The sequence below is a fragment of the Lepidochelys kempii genome, chromosome 2 (assembly GCF_965140265.1).
Source record: "Lepidochelys kempii isolate rLepKem1 chromosome 2, rLepKem1.hap2, whole genome shotgun sequence".
NCBI classification, from domain to species: domain Eukaryota; kingdom Metazoa; phylum Chordata; order Testudines; family Cheloniidae; genus Lepidochelys; species Lepidochelys kempii.
Window position 1 is genome coordinate 229,259,952 of NC_133257.1, and position 18,463 is coordinate 229,278,414.

The 18,463-nt window shown below is 43.7% G+C and overlaps 1 protein-coding gene across 10 annotated transcripts in view; it reads left to right on the top strand.

Moving 5' to 3' along the window:
- The first annotated feature begins 2,825 nt into the window (after nucleotides 1-2,825).
- PTER (phosphotriesterase related) overlaps nucleotides 2,826-18,463 on the top strand; it is a 34,657-nt gene continuing 19,019 nt past the window's right edge. The window contains exons 1-2 of one of the 10 annotated variants that reach the window (XM_073334114.1): nucleotides 3,249-3,489; nucleotides 6,172-6,225. In XM_073334114.1, the coding sequence (XP_073190215.1) occupies nucleotides 3,264-3,489; nucleotides 6,172-6,225 (280 nt within the window). In that variant the 5' untranslated portion in view covers nucleotides 3,249-3,263. Of the gene's footprint in view, nucleotides 2,952-3,248; nucleotides 3,490-4,256; nucleotides 4,491-6,171; nucleotides 6,226-15,593; nucleotides 15,692-18,463 lie in introns of those variants that run through there. The other 9 variants (XM_073334119.1, XM_073334116.1, XM_073334121.1 and 6 more) reach the window with 9 other exon arrangements.

Here is an 18,463-nt window from a genome sequence, read left to right on the forward strand (position 1 = left end):
TTCCTTGACTTTAGCAAAGCTTTTGATACGGTCTCCCAAAGTATTCTTGCCAGCAAGTTAAAGAAGTATGGGCTGGATGAATGGACTATAAGGTGGATAGAAAGCTGGCTAGATCATCGGGCTCAAAGGGTAGCGATCAACGGCTCTATATCTAATTGGCAGCCGGTATCAAGCGGAGTGCCCCAAGGGTCGGTCCTGAGGCTGGTTTTGTTCAATATCTTCATTAATGATCTGGAGGATAGCGTGGACTGCACCCTCAGCAAGTTTGTAGATGACAGTAATCTGAGAGGAATGGTAGATATGCTGGAGGGTAGGGATAGGATACAGAGAGACCTAGACAAATTAGAGAATTGGACCAAAAGAAATCTGATGAGGTTCAATAAGGACAAGTGCAGGAAGAATCCCATTCACTGCTACAGACTAGGGACTGAGTGGCTAGGCAGCAGTTCTGCAGAAAAGGACCTAGGGGTTACAGTGGACGAGAAGCTGAATATAAGTCAACAGTGTGCGGTTGTTGCCAAGAAGGCCAATGTCATTTTGGGATGTATAAGTAGGGGCATTGCCAGCAGATCGAGGGATGTGATCATTCCCATCTATTTGGCATTGGTGAGGCCTCATCTGGAGTACTGTGTCCAGTTTTGGGCCCCCACACTACAAGAAGGATGTGGAAAAATTGGAAAGAATCCAGCAGAGGGCAACAAAAATGATTAGGGGACTGGAACACATGACTTATGAGGAGAGGCTGAGGGAACTGGGATTGTTTAGTCTGCAGAAGAGAAGAATGAGGGGGGATTTGATAGCTGCTTTCAACTACTTGAAAGGGGGTTCCAAAGAGGATGGATCTAGACTGTTCTCAGTGGTAGCAGATGACAGAACAAGGAGTAATGGTCTCAAGTTGCAGTGGGGGAGGTTTAGGTTGGATATTAGGAAAATCTTTTTCACTAGGAGGGTGGTGAAGCACTGGAATGCGTTACCTAGGGAGGTGGTGGAATCTCCTTCCTTTGACAAAGCCCTGGTTGGGATGATTTAGTTGGGGATTGGTCCTGCTTTGAGCAGGGGGTTGGACTAGATGACCTCCGGAGGTCCCTTCCAACCCTGATATTCTAGGATTCTATACTATACCTGATTTTTTTTGCTTCAAAATTCTTTGGAATTTGGTTTCAAGTGGCATAACATCTGGCAACTAATCAAATATTTTTAATAGCCTGATTCTCAGACTGGGGAGAGGAAACAAAAGTCAACAGCATTACAAAAAGCTGTATATCACCTAAATTGTGAATACCGAATTACATGTGTAGACAGTGCTGGATATCGACTTGTTTTCCCCATTTATTTATTAAACATTGGTTTGGATGAAGTAGCCCTATGGCATTAGGATTACAAGTCCTGTTTTGCAGCAGACAAGGAAATAAAAATAATACTACAGCATAATAGTTTGATGTGGACATAGTGAAGACTGCTTTTAAGAGAGGCTGATTTTTTGTATGCACAAAAATACAGCTCTTACGAAGTTTTACTTTGAATCTACAGAAGTGTTAATACTGCCTTTATAATTGTAAAATGCCAAAGGTGTGTGGATGTGCAGGTCTTATGTGAAATTCATCACAAATCTTCAAAACGGGTTTAATATGGCCAGTGATAAATGAAAAGAGTCTCATAAAGCACTGCATGACTATTTTTAACATGGTTCTCATACATAATTTCTCCCACACTGATTGCCTAGCAATATGAACATGTTAAAATACAAAGCACTATAAATGCTAGGCTTTCAGGTTTTTACTTAATCTTTGAAGAACTCTTACTCTCTGGATTTCATACTTGCAGCAAATAAAAACAAGTGACACTGAGAGCAGAAACCATTCAAGAAGCCCACCTTTACCAATCTATTTGTATTTTGGACCATTTTACCATAACTCTATGTTATCTATGTGGGGTTGGTGGCCAGTGAAAAGGAAGCCCTCCTGATTTTCCTCACCTGCAACAGTCTGTATTCACTACAGACATTACTATGCACCAGCCCTATTCTCTGTATTTTTTCCTCAAAAATCATTTTAGCCTCTCTTTTTCCTCTAATGACAGGTTTCAGAGTAACAGCCATGTTAGTCTGCATTCGCAAAAAGAAAAGGAGTACTTGTGGCATCTTAGAGACTAACCAATTTATTTGAGCATAAGCTTTCGTGAGCTACAGCTCACTTCATCGGATGCATCCGATGAAGTGAGCTGTAGCTCACGAAAGTACTCCTTTTCGTCTACTAACTCTGCCTCGCTCTTGTTCCCAGCCATGTCCTTAAAACCCTTCTGGTCATTCCCTCTCCCATATACTTGCTTCTTCATTACCTTCCAGAAAAGGTGAAAATTGAGGAAAATTATCTATGAAGCAAGTGCCATATCATAGAATCACAGAGATGTAGGACTAGAAGGGACTTCAATAGGTCATCTGTCCGGAAGCTCCCTCCCGCCTTCTAAAGGAGAGCAACAAAAACCATTAAAGGTCTAGAAAACAAGACCTATTAGGAAAGATTGAAAAAACTGGGTCTGTTTAGTCTGGAAAAGAGAAGACTGGGCGAGGGGGGGCAGGGGAGAAACATGATAACAGTTTTCAAGTACGTAAAAGGTTGTTACAAGGAGGAGGGAGAAAAATTGTTTTCATTAACCTCTGAGGCTAGGACAAGAAGCAATAGGCTTAAATTGCAAGGGTGGTTTAAGTTGCATAATTGGAAAAACTTCCTGTCAGGGCAGTTAAGCATTGGAACAAATTACAGAGGAAGGTAGTGGAATCTACGTCACTGAAAGTTTTTAAGACAAACACCTGCCAGGGAGGGTTTAGTTATTACATAGTCCGGCTCTGAGTGCAGAGGATCGGACTAGACGACCTCTCATGGTCCCTTCCAGACCTACAAGTCTATGATTCCCAGAGCGGTGCAAGGTACTGCAGTCCATTGGGTCACAAGGTTGGTAGCCCCATACCTGACTGTCCCTGACACACCAGGATGAGGCAAAAGAAAAGGAGGACTTGTGGCACCTTAGAGACTAAACAAATTTATTTGAGCATGAGCTTTCGTGAGCCTCAGCTCACTTCAGCGGATGCATTGAGGAGGCAGAGACCCAGTGTCATCCCCCACAGGGCCCAGCCAGCAGGCACCTTGAAGACCCATGAGAAAGGGGCAGAGGAAAGCGGCCCCAGGGGGCGCAGCGCCATTACAGGGCGCAGGGCACCCAGTGCAGTGGGCTCTCCCTGCGCTACTGCTACGCCAGGGGGCCACATGGAGTGCGAGACCGCTGCAGGGGACAGGGAGCCAGTGGCTGGCTGCGGCTGGGGACGCCCGGCCTTGGCGGCTGCCCAAGCACGTCACCGGCCGGGCTCCTCCGCAGCCTCGGCCCGGGGGCCCCAGCTGGGGGGCGGGCGCGCGGGCTGGGGAAGCCAAGCCCCGGGCCGGGAAGGCGGAGCAGAAGGTCGGCGGGCGGGGTCGCGTCGGAGGCCCCGCGGGGGTAAGCGGCGGCGGAGGGTGCGCGCACCCCAGGGAGCGGGGTCCACGGGCGGCCCCGGTGTCCGCGGGCCCGGCCCGCACAAAGTCCCAGCCCCGGCGCTGTGGCCGCCCGCAGCCCGCCACTCCCGCCAGAGCCCCTCCGGGCAGCGAGGGGGTCGGCCCGGGACAGCTTCGCCCGCCGTGGGGGCGGGAGCCGGTGCTGCGGCCCGCACCCGGGGGGTTCCGGTGTCGGGGGCCTTGCGGCGGCCAGAGCCACCCTGTCGGGCGGGGCGTTTCCTGGCGCCTCTCGCTGCCGCCCCAGCCTGGCTGCGGTCCCCTCCTGCAGGTTCCGCTGCCCTGCTCCGAGCAGAGCCGCTGGCAGGAGCCGGGCCACGGTCTGTCGTTCGCCTTCGCTGGGGCGGCGTGTAAATCCGGCTCGGCACACGCCTGAGCTCGCTTGCTGTTTAAAAAGTCCCCCTCCTCCCCCCAATGGTGTGAGCGAGGCAGTAAATTAGCCCTCTTGTCCCGCCCCACACAGTGAGTCAGTAGCCAAACGGAGATTAGCAATCGGGAGTTTGATTCCCACTCCTGTGCTTGGACCACAGCCTGCAGAGTAATGGTTCCCTGCGTGAAGTTGATTAATATGCATGGGGTTCAGTATCATGCTTTGAAACACTGTAGTAGTAGCACCCATCCCTCTAGCTGTGGGGAGGAAGCTAAGGAGGACAAAGAAGGACTGGGTATGTCAGATAGGCTAACAGGAAATACCTCTCGTTCTGGCGTAAGAAGGTGCCTGCCAGTTGGACTTTCCCCAGGAGACAGGCCATTTAGAGGAAGCAGTGAACCATGCTGGGAGCACACAGAAGGATTGGAAATGTCTGGAGCAGTAGAAGCCAAACACGCATACCAAAACTATTTGGCCAGGAGAGACTCAAAGGAGAGACACAGCTCTGTTGGGAGTGGAGTACATGGGTGTTAGAGGAAATGAAAAGAGTACTAACTGCAACCTGGGAGTTGGCATATGTGAGTTGGCATTCCTCTGCCCAGGAAATCAATGACAGTGGGGTGGTAGCAGTGTTGTGGCAGAATAAGAAATGGTGGTTGAATTATTGTCAAACCAATAAGAGGTAATTGCTGCACTATGTGATCAAAGTGACTCACTGTCCTTAAAAAAGAAAAGGAGGACTTGTGGCATCTTAGAGACTAACAAATTTATTTAAGCATAAGCTTTCGTGAGCTACAGCTCACTTCACTGGATTCATTCTTAGTGTTTTGACACTTTGGTACTCGTGCAGCACTGGCCAGCTAAGCATCAGGAAGGAATATCCCCTCTCTAGTACGTATTCAACTTTGGCACAGAGAAGTAGATAGTTTTTACAACCTAGACTTCCTGGTTGACGACCTGGGCAAGGCATCACTGCTAATGGTCAATGGTGTCATAAGGTTTGCACGGCCATTATTTTATGAGGGGTTTAAGTCTAGAACCCCAGAGCAGTTAAATTACAGTCGTCATTCCTGCTGTGGCTCCCATGTGGAGATGACAAGACAGGGAGCAGAGGTGGGTCCCATTAAATAGCCTGGAACTTTAAAAAAAAAAATCACAATATTACAAGTGTGTGTGTCTAGACTATTAAATGGATAGTGTAGCATCTGGTAGCTCCCAGCTTCCCACAGTGGTGAGGGCATCTCCCAACTTTCCTGTAGAAGGTTACTTTGGAAACAGAAGACAGTTCTTCAGAGTCCCAAGGACTCTGCAGTGGAGGTGATCAGTAATGGCTACGTTATAATGTGCAACCCTTATTGACATGCATGGCTATCAACATAGGTAAGTAAGCCATCTCAGTGGGGAGCTCTGCTAAGGAGGGCTGGGCCTAGTTGGTACATGAATGCAAGCTCTTAAAGGAAACCTTAGGTGTTTTGGGAAGTAGTGTTCTTCCTCTTTTATTAGGGCTAACTAAGTGAATATCCCAGCATGGTTTTAGGGCAGTCTGCTGTTGAAGATATCTTTTGGATAGAAGCAAGGTTCTGACCATTTGTGGTCATTAAAGATTCTCATGGTACCTCTTGCAAGAGGAGGGATCTTAGCCTTGGCTGAATTTCTGTTGGACAATTGTATTCTGCCTATCCAAACTTACCCCAGTAGTTTGTTACATATGGCATACTTCACTTTCTCTCCTTGGCTGTTCTCTGGTGTTGAAAAGTTGCAGCCTTCTGCCTTTGGGGGTGGCTGTATTGGAGTGATGGGTGAAGTGATCCCTGTAATATGCATTTTTGTATTATTCTGTCAGGTACTTTGGGATCATTGAATTAAAGACACTACATAAATGTCTGTTGTTATTATTATTAACGCCTTTCTTGCATTTGGGGATTTAAAAAGGCATAATGTTCTCCCTAGTGTCACCATTGTCATATTCACTTTTGTTGTTATAATAAGAGATGGCAATAATGGCATTCAGATGCTTAATTACATTTCATAAAGGTGACCAGTGCTAATTTATAACAAAATTTAGTGCATCATGAAACAGAAATTAGCATTACTGCTTCCTGCGTTGTTAACAGTCAATTTCCAGACCTGTTGAGGCACTTGCTCATAAGGTAGCTAAAACCAGAGTACGCTGGAAGTACAGAATACTGAGTGCGTAGTGTACTATTAGGGGATTGGTGTCTGTAGACCGCATGAGTATTTTTTTCTCCTTTGATTTAGGACTAAGATGGTGTCCATACAATAGGGCAAGATCAAATACCAGTCAGAACACAAGTAGGTATTTTGTAGTCTAAGAGGGGCAGGTTTTATTATCAGTTGACTCCAGATGTGGGAGGGAAGGGGGGGTCTAACAGAGTCCCACCTCTTCAGAGTTAAAGAGAGGGAAAAAAATTCCCCACTTTTCCTTGCTCATAGTTTAAAGCTCAGCCAAATCTCAAGAGATAAGCATGTGAAAAATCACTCCTCCTAATGCTACTCCCACATTTCAGTCCCATTGGGAGTTTAAGACATAGGGCTTGTCTACATGGGCAGCGATCAATCTATCTGGGGTAGATTTATCGTGTCTAGTATAGATGCGATAAATCGTCCACTGATCGCTCTAGCAGCAACTCCGGTACACCACCTCAACAAAAAGCCAAGGGGAAATCGACGGGAGAATGTCTCCCGTCGACACATCGCAGTGAAGACTCCGCTGTAAGTAGATCTAAGTACGTAGACTTCAGCTACGTTATTCACGTAGCTGAAGTTGCGTAACTTAGATCAATCCCTCCTGTAGTGTAGACTAGCCCATAGGGTGGCATTTCTCAACCAACTTCTCTGGAGAAAGTGGACCAAAGAACCAAGCTGTTTCCTGGTCTCAGCCCTGCTGAGGACTTATAAGGACTGTGACTTCACACTTCTGCTTTTTCAGCATTTGATCCCTTATATGGAAGTATAAGGAGAGGGTCCTTTCAATTTCCCCAGCTGTTTCTGTTCTCTCCCGAGCATCTCTGCAGTGACTCAGAGGTTCTCAGGACAAATTTTTTGGTGGCCTCAGAGTGCAGCCACCAACTCTTGCTGGTGGCCGCTCTCACACTTCTTCCTAAAATACTTAATTAGCTTTAGGAAAAACAAATAAATATGCACATATACATGTCCAAATCATTGTAATTTATTTATTGCTAGTAAGTCTGTTGTGAAAAGTAATATTAACAAGCATACAAGTAACGCTTTTCACAGCAGATTTACTCAGGCCCATCAAGCCTGGGGACAAATTAAGCCCTGGATGGGAGGTGGCAGTGGGGCCCAAGGGCAGTGGGGGTGGGGGAGATAGTTGGGGGCTGGAGCCCGAAGCCCTGTGGCCAGAGTCTGCTGCCCTGCTGCCCCGCCACCCAGGGTTGAAGCCCCAAGCCTGAACCCCACCGCCTCTGTGAACTTGGGAAACTCACCGGTTGCCTGGTTCTCCAGCATTGTGTCCCAGGTGTCTCCACAGGGGGAGCAGGGCCCAACCACTGCTGGTGGCCTCTGCAGTCAACACCAAGGCAGTGTATCCAGGAGCAACAGGGAGGGGCTGCTACTTTGTACTCCCCTCCCCTCCCATAACAGCCCAAGAGGCTGTGGCCGCAAGCGGTGGCTGCTTTTGAGAAACGCTGGACTAGAGACAGCTGAGACTGTATTCTAAAATGAAAGGCAGTTAACTGTTTTCTTGCCATGGTCTGTACACCCTCTGACAGATGGGAAGCTAAAAACTCTCCACCATCAATTCAAACTCTGCTGTAGATCTTGACAGCTGTAATCTTCCCTTACTGAAAGAGGTGGCTAAATGTTATTCAGGTAGGCCTGGAGAGCAAGAGATTCTAAAGAACCTTAGTCTGTCACAGAAAGTTAATACTGCCTAGGACACAGAGGTTGTGCTACTGTACTCTTGGAAAAATACTTGCCTGTGTCATGAGATGCTCAATTCTTAACTTACCTTTTTTCCCCCCCTCATTTTCTTCCTGTCTCAAAGTTTTGGCCACCATGTTCTTCTGTATTGCTTTCCTTTTCCATCTTGGAGCTTGAGTGTCCTAGCAAAGTGCAGTAACCTCCAGTGATATGAAACTAAGGAATAATAGTAAGTTTCCTTGGCCAGTTCTTGCATGAGTCCTGATGGATCACGGATTCAACAATAACTGGAAAGAGGCCTAAAGACATGGCAAAGCAGCTGGCAGCCTGATCAGGCCAGCCTCTTGTTGTTTAGAAGCAGTGGTATTAATTGTTTATTATTATTATTACTATTTATATTCCTGGTGCACAAATCAAGGTTACGGAACCAGTACCAGGGCATTGTACAAGCGTGGGAAGGTAGATGTGATCCTTTCCCAGACAGAGATTAAAACCTAAGGCCCAGATTTGGCAAGCTGTTCCATGTTGGTGAAACTCTGCACCTGTGTGGATCCCTATTGACAGTAATAGAGCTATGCACAGACACAGAGGCATCCTCATGTGAAACAGCTTACAGGATTAGGGTATAAGAAAGTGAATAATCATAGAATGGTAGGACTGGAAGGGATCTGGAGAAGTCATCTAGTCCAGTCCTCTGCACTCATGGCAGGACTAAGGATTAGCTAGACCATCCCTGACAGGGTGTTTGTCTAATCTGCTCTTTAAAATCTCCAATGATGGAGATTCCACATCCTCCCTAGGCAATTTATTCCAGTGCTTAATCACCCAGACAGTTAGGACGTTTTTTCCTAGTGTCCAACCTAAACTGCCGTTGTTGCAATTTAAGCCCATTGCTTCTTGTCCTAGCCTCAGACGTTGAGGAGAACAATTTTTCTCCCTCCTCCTTTTAACAGCCTTTGATGTACTTGAAAACTGTTATCATGTCCCCTCTTAGTCTTCTCTTCTCCAGACTAAACAAACCCAGTTTTTTCAATCTTCCCTCATAGGTCATGTTTTCTAGACCTTTAATAATTTTTGTTGCTCTTCTCTGGACTCTCTCTAGTTTGTCCACATCTTTCCTGTGAAATGTGGCACCCAGAACTGGACATAGTACTCCAGTTGGGGCCTAATCAGTACAGAGTAGAGCAGAAAAATTACTTGTTGTGTCTTGCTTACATCACTCCTGTTAATACATCCCCAAATGATGTTTGCTTTTTTTGCAACAATGTTACATTGTTGACTCTCATTTCGCTTGTGATCCACTATGACCTCCAGATTGCTTTCTGCAGTACTCACTCTTAGGCAGTCATTTCCTATTTTATATGCATCCAACTGATTGTTCCTTCCTAAGTGGAGTTTGCATTTGTCATTAGTGAATTTCTTCCTATTTGCTTCAGACCATTTCTCCAGTTTGTCCAGATCATTTTGAATTTTAATCCTATCCTCCATGCACTTGCAACCCCTCCCAGCTTGGTATCATCCACAAACTTTATAAGTGTACTTTCTGTGCTATTATCTACATCACTGATGAAGATATTGACCAGAACTGGACCCAGAACTGATCCTTGTGGGACCCCACTTGATATGCCTTTCCAGCTTGACTGAACCAATGTTAAGAACTCTCTGGAAAGGGTTTTCCATCCAATTATGTACCCACCCTATAATAGCTCTATCTAGGTAGTATATCCCTAGTTTCTTTATGAGAAGGTTATGCAAGACAGTATCAAAAGCCTTACTAAGGTTAAGATATAGCAATCTACCGTTTTCCCCCATCCACAAGTTTGTTACCCTTTCAAAGAAAGTGATTAGGTTGTTTTGGCACAATTTGTTCTTGACAAATCCATGCTGACTGTTAGTTATCACCGTATTATCTTCTAGGTGTTTGCAAATTGATTTGCTTAATTATTTGCGCCATTATCTTTCCGGGTATTGAAGTTAAGCTGACTGGTCTGTAATTCCCCTGGTCTATAATAATAATAATGTAGACAGTTTTTTTAAAAGGTAGCTTTGTAATTACATTAGTAAATGTCTTCTATCCCCATCTACCCTCTCAACTTATCTGTTGGCTGATTTCTTGTTGAAGCAGAACGGGGTCTTGAGAAGGGAAATGGAAGCCACATGCCTAATGTGACCATGGCGAATCAGGTCAGAAACAATCCACTAGCTCTGTCCACATGGCCATGAAGTCTTTTTTTTTTTAAATGGATGGTGAACCTTTCCAGTGGAAATCATGTACATGAGAGGAAAGTGAACAGGAACAGTCAGCATGGATTCACCAAGGGAAAGTAATGCCTGACTAATCTAATCGCCTTCTATGATGAGATTACTGGTTCTGTGGATGAAGGGAAAGCAGTGGATGTATTGTTTCTTGACTTTAGCAAAGCTTTTGACACGGTCTCCCACAGTATTCTTGTCAGCAAGTTAAAGAAGTATGGGCTGGATGAATGCACTATAAGGTGGGTAGAAAGTTGGCTAGATTGTTGGGCTCAACGGGTAGTGATCAATGGCTCCATGTCTAGTTGGCAGCTGGTGTCAAGTGGAGTGCCCCAGGGGTCGGTCCTGGGGCTGGTTTTGTTCAATATCTTCATAAATGATCTGGAGGATGGTGTGGATTGCACTCTCAGCAAATTTGCGGATGATACTAAACTGGGAGGAGTGGTAGATATGCTGGAGGGCAGGGATAGGATACAGAGGGACCTAGACAAATTGGAGGATTGGGCCAAAAGAAATCTGATGAGGTTCAATAAGGATAAGTGCAGGGTCCTGCACTTAGGATGGAAGAACCCAATGCACCGCTACAGACTAGGGACCGAATGGTTAGGCAGCAGTTCTGCGGAAAAGGACCTAGGGGTGACAGTGGACGATAAGCTGGATATGAGTCAGCAATGTGCCCTTTTTGCCAAGAAGACCAATGGCATTTTGGGATGTATAAGTAGGGGCATAGCGAGCAGATCGAGGGACGTGATCATCCCCCTCTATTCGACATTGGTGAGGCCTCATCTGGAGTACTGTGTCCAGTTTTGGGCCCCACACTACAAGAAGCATGTGGAGAAATTGGAGAGAGTCCAGCGAAGGGCAACAAAAATGATTAGGGGTCTGGAACACATGACTTATGAGGAGAGGCTGAGGGAACTGGGATTGTTTAGTCTGCAGAAGAGAAGAATGAGGGGGGATTTGATAGCTGCTTTCAACTACCTGAGAGGTGGTTTCAGAGAGGATGGTTCTAGACTATTCTCAGTGGTAGAAGAGGACAGGACAAGGAGTAATGGTCTCAAGTTGCAGTGGGGGAGGTTTAGGTTGGATATTAGGAAAAACTTTTTCACTAGGAGGGTGGTGAAACACTGGAATGTGTTACCTAGGGAGGTGGTAGAATCTCCTTCCTTAGAAGTTTTTAAGGTCAGGCTTGACAGAGCCCTGGCTGAGATGATTTAATTGGGGATTGGTCCTGCTTTGAGCAGGGGGTTGGACTAGATGACCTCCTGAGGTCCCTTCCAACCCTGATATTCTATGATTCTATGAAGAGTAGGAATTTCTCTGTAGCAAGAGAGAAACATGTAGAGCTGTGACACTGCTGCACTAGGCAGTGGGACCACTATTGCATACCTGTCCACATACTTTGTGGTAAGAGCTCCATAAGTATTTCTTTGATAACTGGGAAATAAAAATTCCATCCTAGATCAGATCACTTTATCCACCCCATCACCTTTATTGATTTTGGCCCCATTACATGTTCTGAAGATCAAGAAACCCTGAAAATATTAGAGCCATGACCTGTTAAATGGATCTGTGCCCCTTCTGGCTGATAAAAAGCTGTGAAGATCAAGTACACCAACCATTAACAGAAATACTCAATGTCTCCTTCAGAGAAGTACATCTGCCAAACTCCTTGAAAAAATGCAGTTCACCCCGGCCTCAAGAAGCCAAACCTTGTCCCTGAAGACTTCTCCAGTAACTGTCCCATCTCCAACCTCTCAATTCATGGACAAAGTAACTGAGAAAATAGTAACCATCTGTCAAGGTTCCTTCCCCACTCTGAACTCTAGGGTACAGATGTGGGGACCTGCATGAAAACCCCCTTAGCTTATTTTTACCAGCTTAGGTTAAAACTTCCCCAAGGTACAAACTATTTTACCTTTTGCCCTTGGACTTTATTGCTGCCACCACCAAGCATCTAACAAATATATAACCGGGAAAGAGCCTGCTTGGAAACGTCTTCCCCCCGCCCCCCCACCCAAACCCTACACCCCTTTTCCTGGGGAAGGCTTGATAAAAATCCTCACCAATTTGCAAAGGTGAACACAGACCCAAACCCTTGGATCTTAAAAACAATGAAAAAGCAATCAGGTTCTTAAAAGAAGAATTTTATTTGAAGAAAAAAGTAAAAGAATCACCTCTATAAAATCAAGATGGTAAATACCTTACAGGATAATCAGATTCAAAACATAGAGAATCCCTCTAGGCAAAACCTTAAGTTACAAAAAGACACAAAAACAGGAATATACATTCCATTCAGCACAGCTTATTTTATCAGCCATTTAAACAAAACAGAATCTGACTCATATCTAGCTAGATTACTTACTAAGTTCTAAGACTCCATTCCTTTTCTGTTCCCGGCAAAAGCATCACACAGACAGAGCGAGCCTTTGTTTCTCCCCCCTCCAGCTTTGAAAGTATCTTGTCTCCTTATTGGTCATTTTGGTCAGGTGCCAGCGAGGTTATCCTAGCTTCTTAACCCTTTACAGGTGAAAGGGCTTTTCCTCTGGCCAGGAGGGATTTTAAAGGTGTTTACCCTTCCCTTTGTATTTATGACACCATCAAGCTCCACTGTCAGCCAACATTCCAGATGCCTGCTACCAAGGGTTCAGATCAAGGTACAACATAGTGGTGCTAAAAGACAACCTTCTTCTGGCTGTAAACACGGGCTGCTGAACTTATCTGCAGCCTTTGACAAAGTGTACCCTACGGTGTTATTAACATGCCTAAATGACATAGCAGTTGTAGATGGCCCAACACAATATTCCTCTCCAGCAGAACTCAGGGAGTGGTGGTGGATAACTGCTCCTTTTCTCCAAAAGAATCCAATAGCATGCTTCTCTGTGCTGTTACATTTTACTTGTATAGTTTCCTACAGCAAGGGTGGGCTGCATAATTTGTTTACACACACACAATATTTTTAAAAGTGCCAGTAACACAGTGAGAACAAATGGTATTACAAAACTGCTGCTTGGTGTTAGCGCTAACTAGTATGCATCTCTCTTAAATTCCTGAAATCTATTAGGTTAATTTATGATTCATATATTAAATGTTTCTATATGTTTAGGCTTCTCCCTGTTCCACTGAAATCATTAGGTGCAGGATCGGATCTTTAAAGCATTTGCCTCTATTTGTAAATAGATACGTAACCTGTGTTACGTCACGTTTCTTGTGTTTGTATGATTATGTAAGGAAAGATTCTATTATAATGCCCATGGTGGAACAAGGCAACCCTTATTTCCAAAACAGAAAGTGAATTAATCTTTTTTAAAATGTAACAAATAGCTACTGAGCCATGCCTATTAGATTTCATGCATTTTCTGTCACAGCAATCTGGATTTAGTGTTATAATCTCACATTGTAATGCAATGACAATAAAATGATTTCCGTGCTAGTATTGTTAAAATGTGCTTACTAAGTCAAAACGATTGCAAGCATGTGGAGACTATGTTTATGTAATTATTATGTTTTAGCAATATGAGATTATCACAGGAAACAAGCAATTCCAGTTTAGGGAGACTGCTCATTACAAGATTATTATAATGACACAATGACAGAAGTGCACGTTCCAGATGGGAAAACAACAAAGGGCCAAATCTTGCCATTGGCATTCAGTCAAAATGTTTGTTGAACTCAATGGAGGCTTTGCCTGGGTAAGGACTGCAGGACTTATTCCTGGTCTTTTTACCAGTGGGTCCCATAGCACTCAGTCATACCTCTAGGAACAATAACAACTGCGCTAGTGTTTAGTAGCAGGCTAAATGTGAGGATGATATTTTGTGCACTTTACAGTTGATCGTTGTAAAGGTTCACCTAGAGTTACTATAATAAACTCTAGTAGCTATTTCAAGACGATAATGAAAAACTGCAGTCCTTAGTTGCATGGACTCATTGGTTTTTTAGAGAAATAATAGTTGCTCTATCAAAATGTGTACACACTCATTTAATTTCAGAGACCATCATTTCTGTGTTTATACAGAAGCACAATAGGGTTCTGGCCCATGACTAGGGCTCTCAGGTGCTACCGTAGTACAAAGAATAATTTCAAAACAGTTTTTAGAAATTCCAATGGTTGTTTCAATATCTCCAGACCAGAGCTTGCCTCTTTTCTCTTTCTCTCAGTGGGAGTGGACATTTTACTGGTGCTTTCTGGAAGCAAGTTAGGATTCAGGAAATGCAGCCTGCCGTTGGCACATGTAGGAAGTGCACATTCAAGTCCTATTATTTTAGCGGCTATACTAGTAACTAGTTGTATTTTTAGAAAAGACTAGCACTAACCTAATAATTTTGGCAAAGCTCTGATTCATTCATTTCTTGTGCCTGCTCCCTCAGTTTGATGAGTTGGCAGCTTCCTACAAAATTTGATTTTAAATTCTTCTTTTTCATTCTATTTAACACAACTTGTTTCTTTAGTGATTTACTCTAATTAGTGGTAGTGATTAGAATGATATTATGCAATAGTTTTCCTTCAAAAATTCAGTGGTCTCTACACTGAAGCACAAATGCGATTTCTAGCTCTGTACTCGGCAGATCCATGAAAGCTGGGATGGGGAAGGAATCCTTTACTTCAGATCAGCATTTAAGTTGTTCCGTGGCTGTTAGCGCAGCCTCAAAGAGGCACTTAGGAGTTATTTGAATTTTTAGATCTATTTCCTTCCTCAACTCCTCTTTGAACGAGGGCTCAGGGAATGGAAGTGTCTCTGTTTGTCTTTGAGGACTCCATCCATAGTAGGGGATGGGGAGCCCAGGGAGTGTCCTCTAGTCTTATTATCTAGATTGGGAAAACCTACAATAAATTGATTTCAGAGTGATAGTCGTGTTAGTCTGTATCAGCAAAAACAACAAGGAGTCCTTGTGGCACCTTAGAGACTAACAAATTTATTTGGGCATAAGCTTTCATGGGCTAGAACCCACTTCATCAGATGCAGGAAGTGGAAAATACAGGGGCATATATAAATACATGAAAAGATGGGAGTTGCCTTACCAAGTGTGAGGTCAGTCTAACGAGACAATTCAATTAACAGCAGGATACCAAGAGTGGAAAGCCCAGGGAGGCAGCAGGGGAGATGGGAGGAGGGGTTCAGGGAGGCAGCAGGCACCAGAGGTGATAGGGTGGGGGCCAGGGACGATGTGGGAGCCTGCAGGAGCCTGGGGATGGGGGGGCGGGACCAGGGGAGGCAGCAGGAGCCAGGGGCAGTGTGGGTGGGGGAGAGCCTGGGGAGGCAGCGGGGACCAGGGATGCCAAAATACAAGTTCGCCCAGGGCACTATTTTCCCTAAGGCCAGCCCTGATTACATTATAATTACTTATTCAAACATTTATAAAAGATAGTTTCATCAGGCTAAAAAGTGCCTTTTGAAAAGAGGCTATGCAGAAAAAATTATTTGAAAGTATGGTTTTATATGGAGTGTAAATACTACTGGTTATGGTGCCAGAAGAGGACTAAATATTTAAGAATCATCTCACTCTCTTTGCCTGGATTGTAGGAATGACAAGAATGACTCAGATCATTGAATCTTTTCCAAAATAGTGGGCTGGTCTACAGAACACCAACTCTAATCAAGAACATTCGATTAATGATGAGGTCAGACAACTTGATTTTAATCACAACCAACCACAGTTACTGAAAGAGAAAGGTGTTTTGCTTTTAATGATTCACACAAGTGCAGTCCCCTTCAAAGTCTTACCCTGGGTGACTTTATTTGACAAATACCAGCTCATTATATTAATAAATTAGGAGTCTGTTTTAGGAAAGCGACTCTTCCTGTTCAGTTGCAAACAAGTCAACACAATGACCCACCAGGAGTACTATTATTGTAATCCCGTGTTATGGAAATGTCCCCAAGTAATGTTTTATATTAAGTCTACCATATACAGCACAACCACTTCTGCTGGCATTTACTCTTTAAATCCATAGCAGAACAGTCCTTTCTAATTGGGATTTTCATACAGTGTCTTCTTACACACAGGACACACAAATATAGTAAAGCAACCATATCTGTCTCTTAAGGCTGGCCAAGTTTCATAACTAGGTTAACCACAGTCACTGAAAACTCTTTACTACACAGTGTCCGTTTCTAATCTGTAGAAGCTGGTATTTTATGTTTAGATTGGAACATTTTATGTTTAGAGTGGGTAGCTCTTTGTCACTATGAAATGGTGCTACTCATAGTACTGTCGTACTTTGTTTAGCTCTAAAGATCAGAGATCTAGACATTATTAACCCCGTTCATATCTAGGGCTCAGTGCCCTTTTGACTTTGTTCTTCTGTCTCATTAATAGATAGAAAGTTAAACATAAAAAAATATGCTCTTAGGGCTTTACCAGTAACAGACCCGTGTTTATGATATAATTCACTGAAAGGAAAAGACCTCTCTCTTTAATCAATAATGTGTGCTCCAGTTAGTCCTATCCTTTGGACATAATTAAACATGTATTTTGTTTCATAACTCATGATTTTGTTTGACTAGGAATTATAACTACATATCCTCAAGCCTTTGCAGCTAGCATAAGGCAGATCTAACTTGAACTGGGTAGTCAGCCTTGTTTAGTGTTAATATGGGAAGTAAACGTAAGAAGAGAGGGAGAGAGAGAGAGAGTTGCTGCTAATTCTAACCTGTAGAGATTCAGGCTACATTTTTACAGATTGGAAACCTTTGACATGGTCCAGTTGTAGGTAGTAGTGTTAAAGAATATCATAGTAACTGCCCATTTAATGGCTAAAAAGGTATAACATAACATTGTTTAATCCAAATTAGCTGAAGGAAAAAAAATATTGTAGGTTAAGCCATATAAAAGAAATGCTAGTCTAATCACCTCAGATAAAAATATTTTCCCAATGAGGCTTGGGAGAAGTAGAATTGGATCTGAATTTCTGCTGTAGGAATTCCTGCTGTTCAGGAGCCAAATTCCACTCTCAGTTACACTAATGTAAATCCAGAGGAACTGCAATGGAGTTATTCCACATTTACACCAGTGTAACTGAGATCAGAATTTGACCTCAGGTTACTAAAATAGGTGGAGATTTGCCCCCCCCCCCCAAATCCACACACAGTAGGGCAAACAAGGTGTCCAAACATAGGCAAATTCCTGGGCATGGAAAGAGTATATTCAATCTTGGAGGATAATGATTTTTTTTTAAATGGAAAGTATCAGGCAAGTAATATTCAGCCTTGATGCCAAGTATGTTCAGCTGGTGGCTCAAGCTGACAAAATGTGACAGATGCTGGGGAGCAGAGAATCCTAAATGAACATACAGTGGTTGCTATTAAAAAGGAAACATTTGCCTTAATGGGATATTGTGTTATCACAATAAATTGTGATTTTTTTAAATTGTAATGAGAATTTTTTACATTGTAAATGTCTTGATATAAATGTAACTTTGAATTTAGCTTTATTTCTAATGCCAACCACCATACTAGAAATGACAATCAAAGAGCAAGAGGACTAGGACACAAGGGTTGGAACTAACAAATAGTGTCAGACAGTGACATGACAGGGTGCTAAATACAGTAGAAATGCTGCTGGGATACTGGATGGCTCAGGGGGATGAATAATGGAAATGTCACCTTTCTCCTCTAGTGCAACTAGTGGATTCCATCACAACTCCAAAACTCCTTCCACACGTCGGGTGCCAAAACCCCAACTGCCTCCTGCCTAATTGACAGAACCTCCAGCTTTTCCCCTGACAACTTCTATAATGCTGCTGCTTTTTGTCAATGTGAAAATCTGTACCACACTGAAAACTGAAAGTGTGTGAACAGTTTTAAATAATTGATGTTAACGAGAAAACAAACATAGTTGTGCCAATTGCATTATTCATTTCCCTACATAATCTGATAAAAATTTCCATTCTGGAATGTATTTGGATCTGCCATTCAATTTCCAGCCTACTGTAGAATCCAGGGGGCCTTCCGGTAGAATTCAGGTCCAACTTTCTGCCAGTTACACAGGCCCTTGCCTAAAGTGGCTCAGAACACCAGAAAGGTTTTGGCAAATATTCGGTGAAATTCACAGCCACAAAAGGGTCTGGAGGGGATGGACTAATGAAGAAACAGTGAAAGAACTGGGCCAAATGGAGCTACAGTAACTGCTCTGGGAGTGATCCCAGTAAGAGTGACCATGGAGAGGATAACTGGGAGTAATGGTTCAAAAGGAAAATGTAGGCTGAATATCAGGGAAAATTCCCTGCTAGTGAAGTCTGCTAAACTGTGGGACAGTTTCCCACAAGGGAGTAAAGGAAACTCCATCTTAAAACTAGACTAGACAAAGTGTTTGAAAATATATCATAAGGAACAATCTACATTGGCACTGGGAATGAAAATCCTATATTTTAATAGGAGCTTTGTTGCTTTTT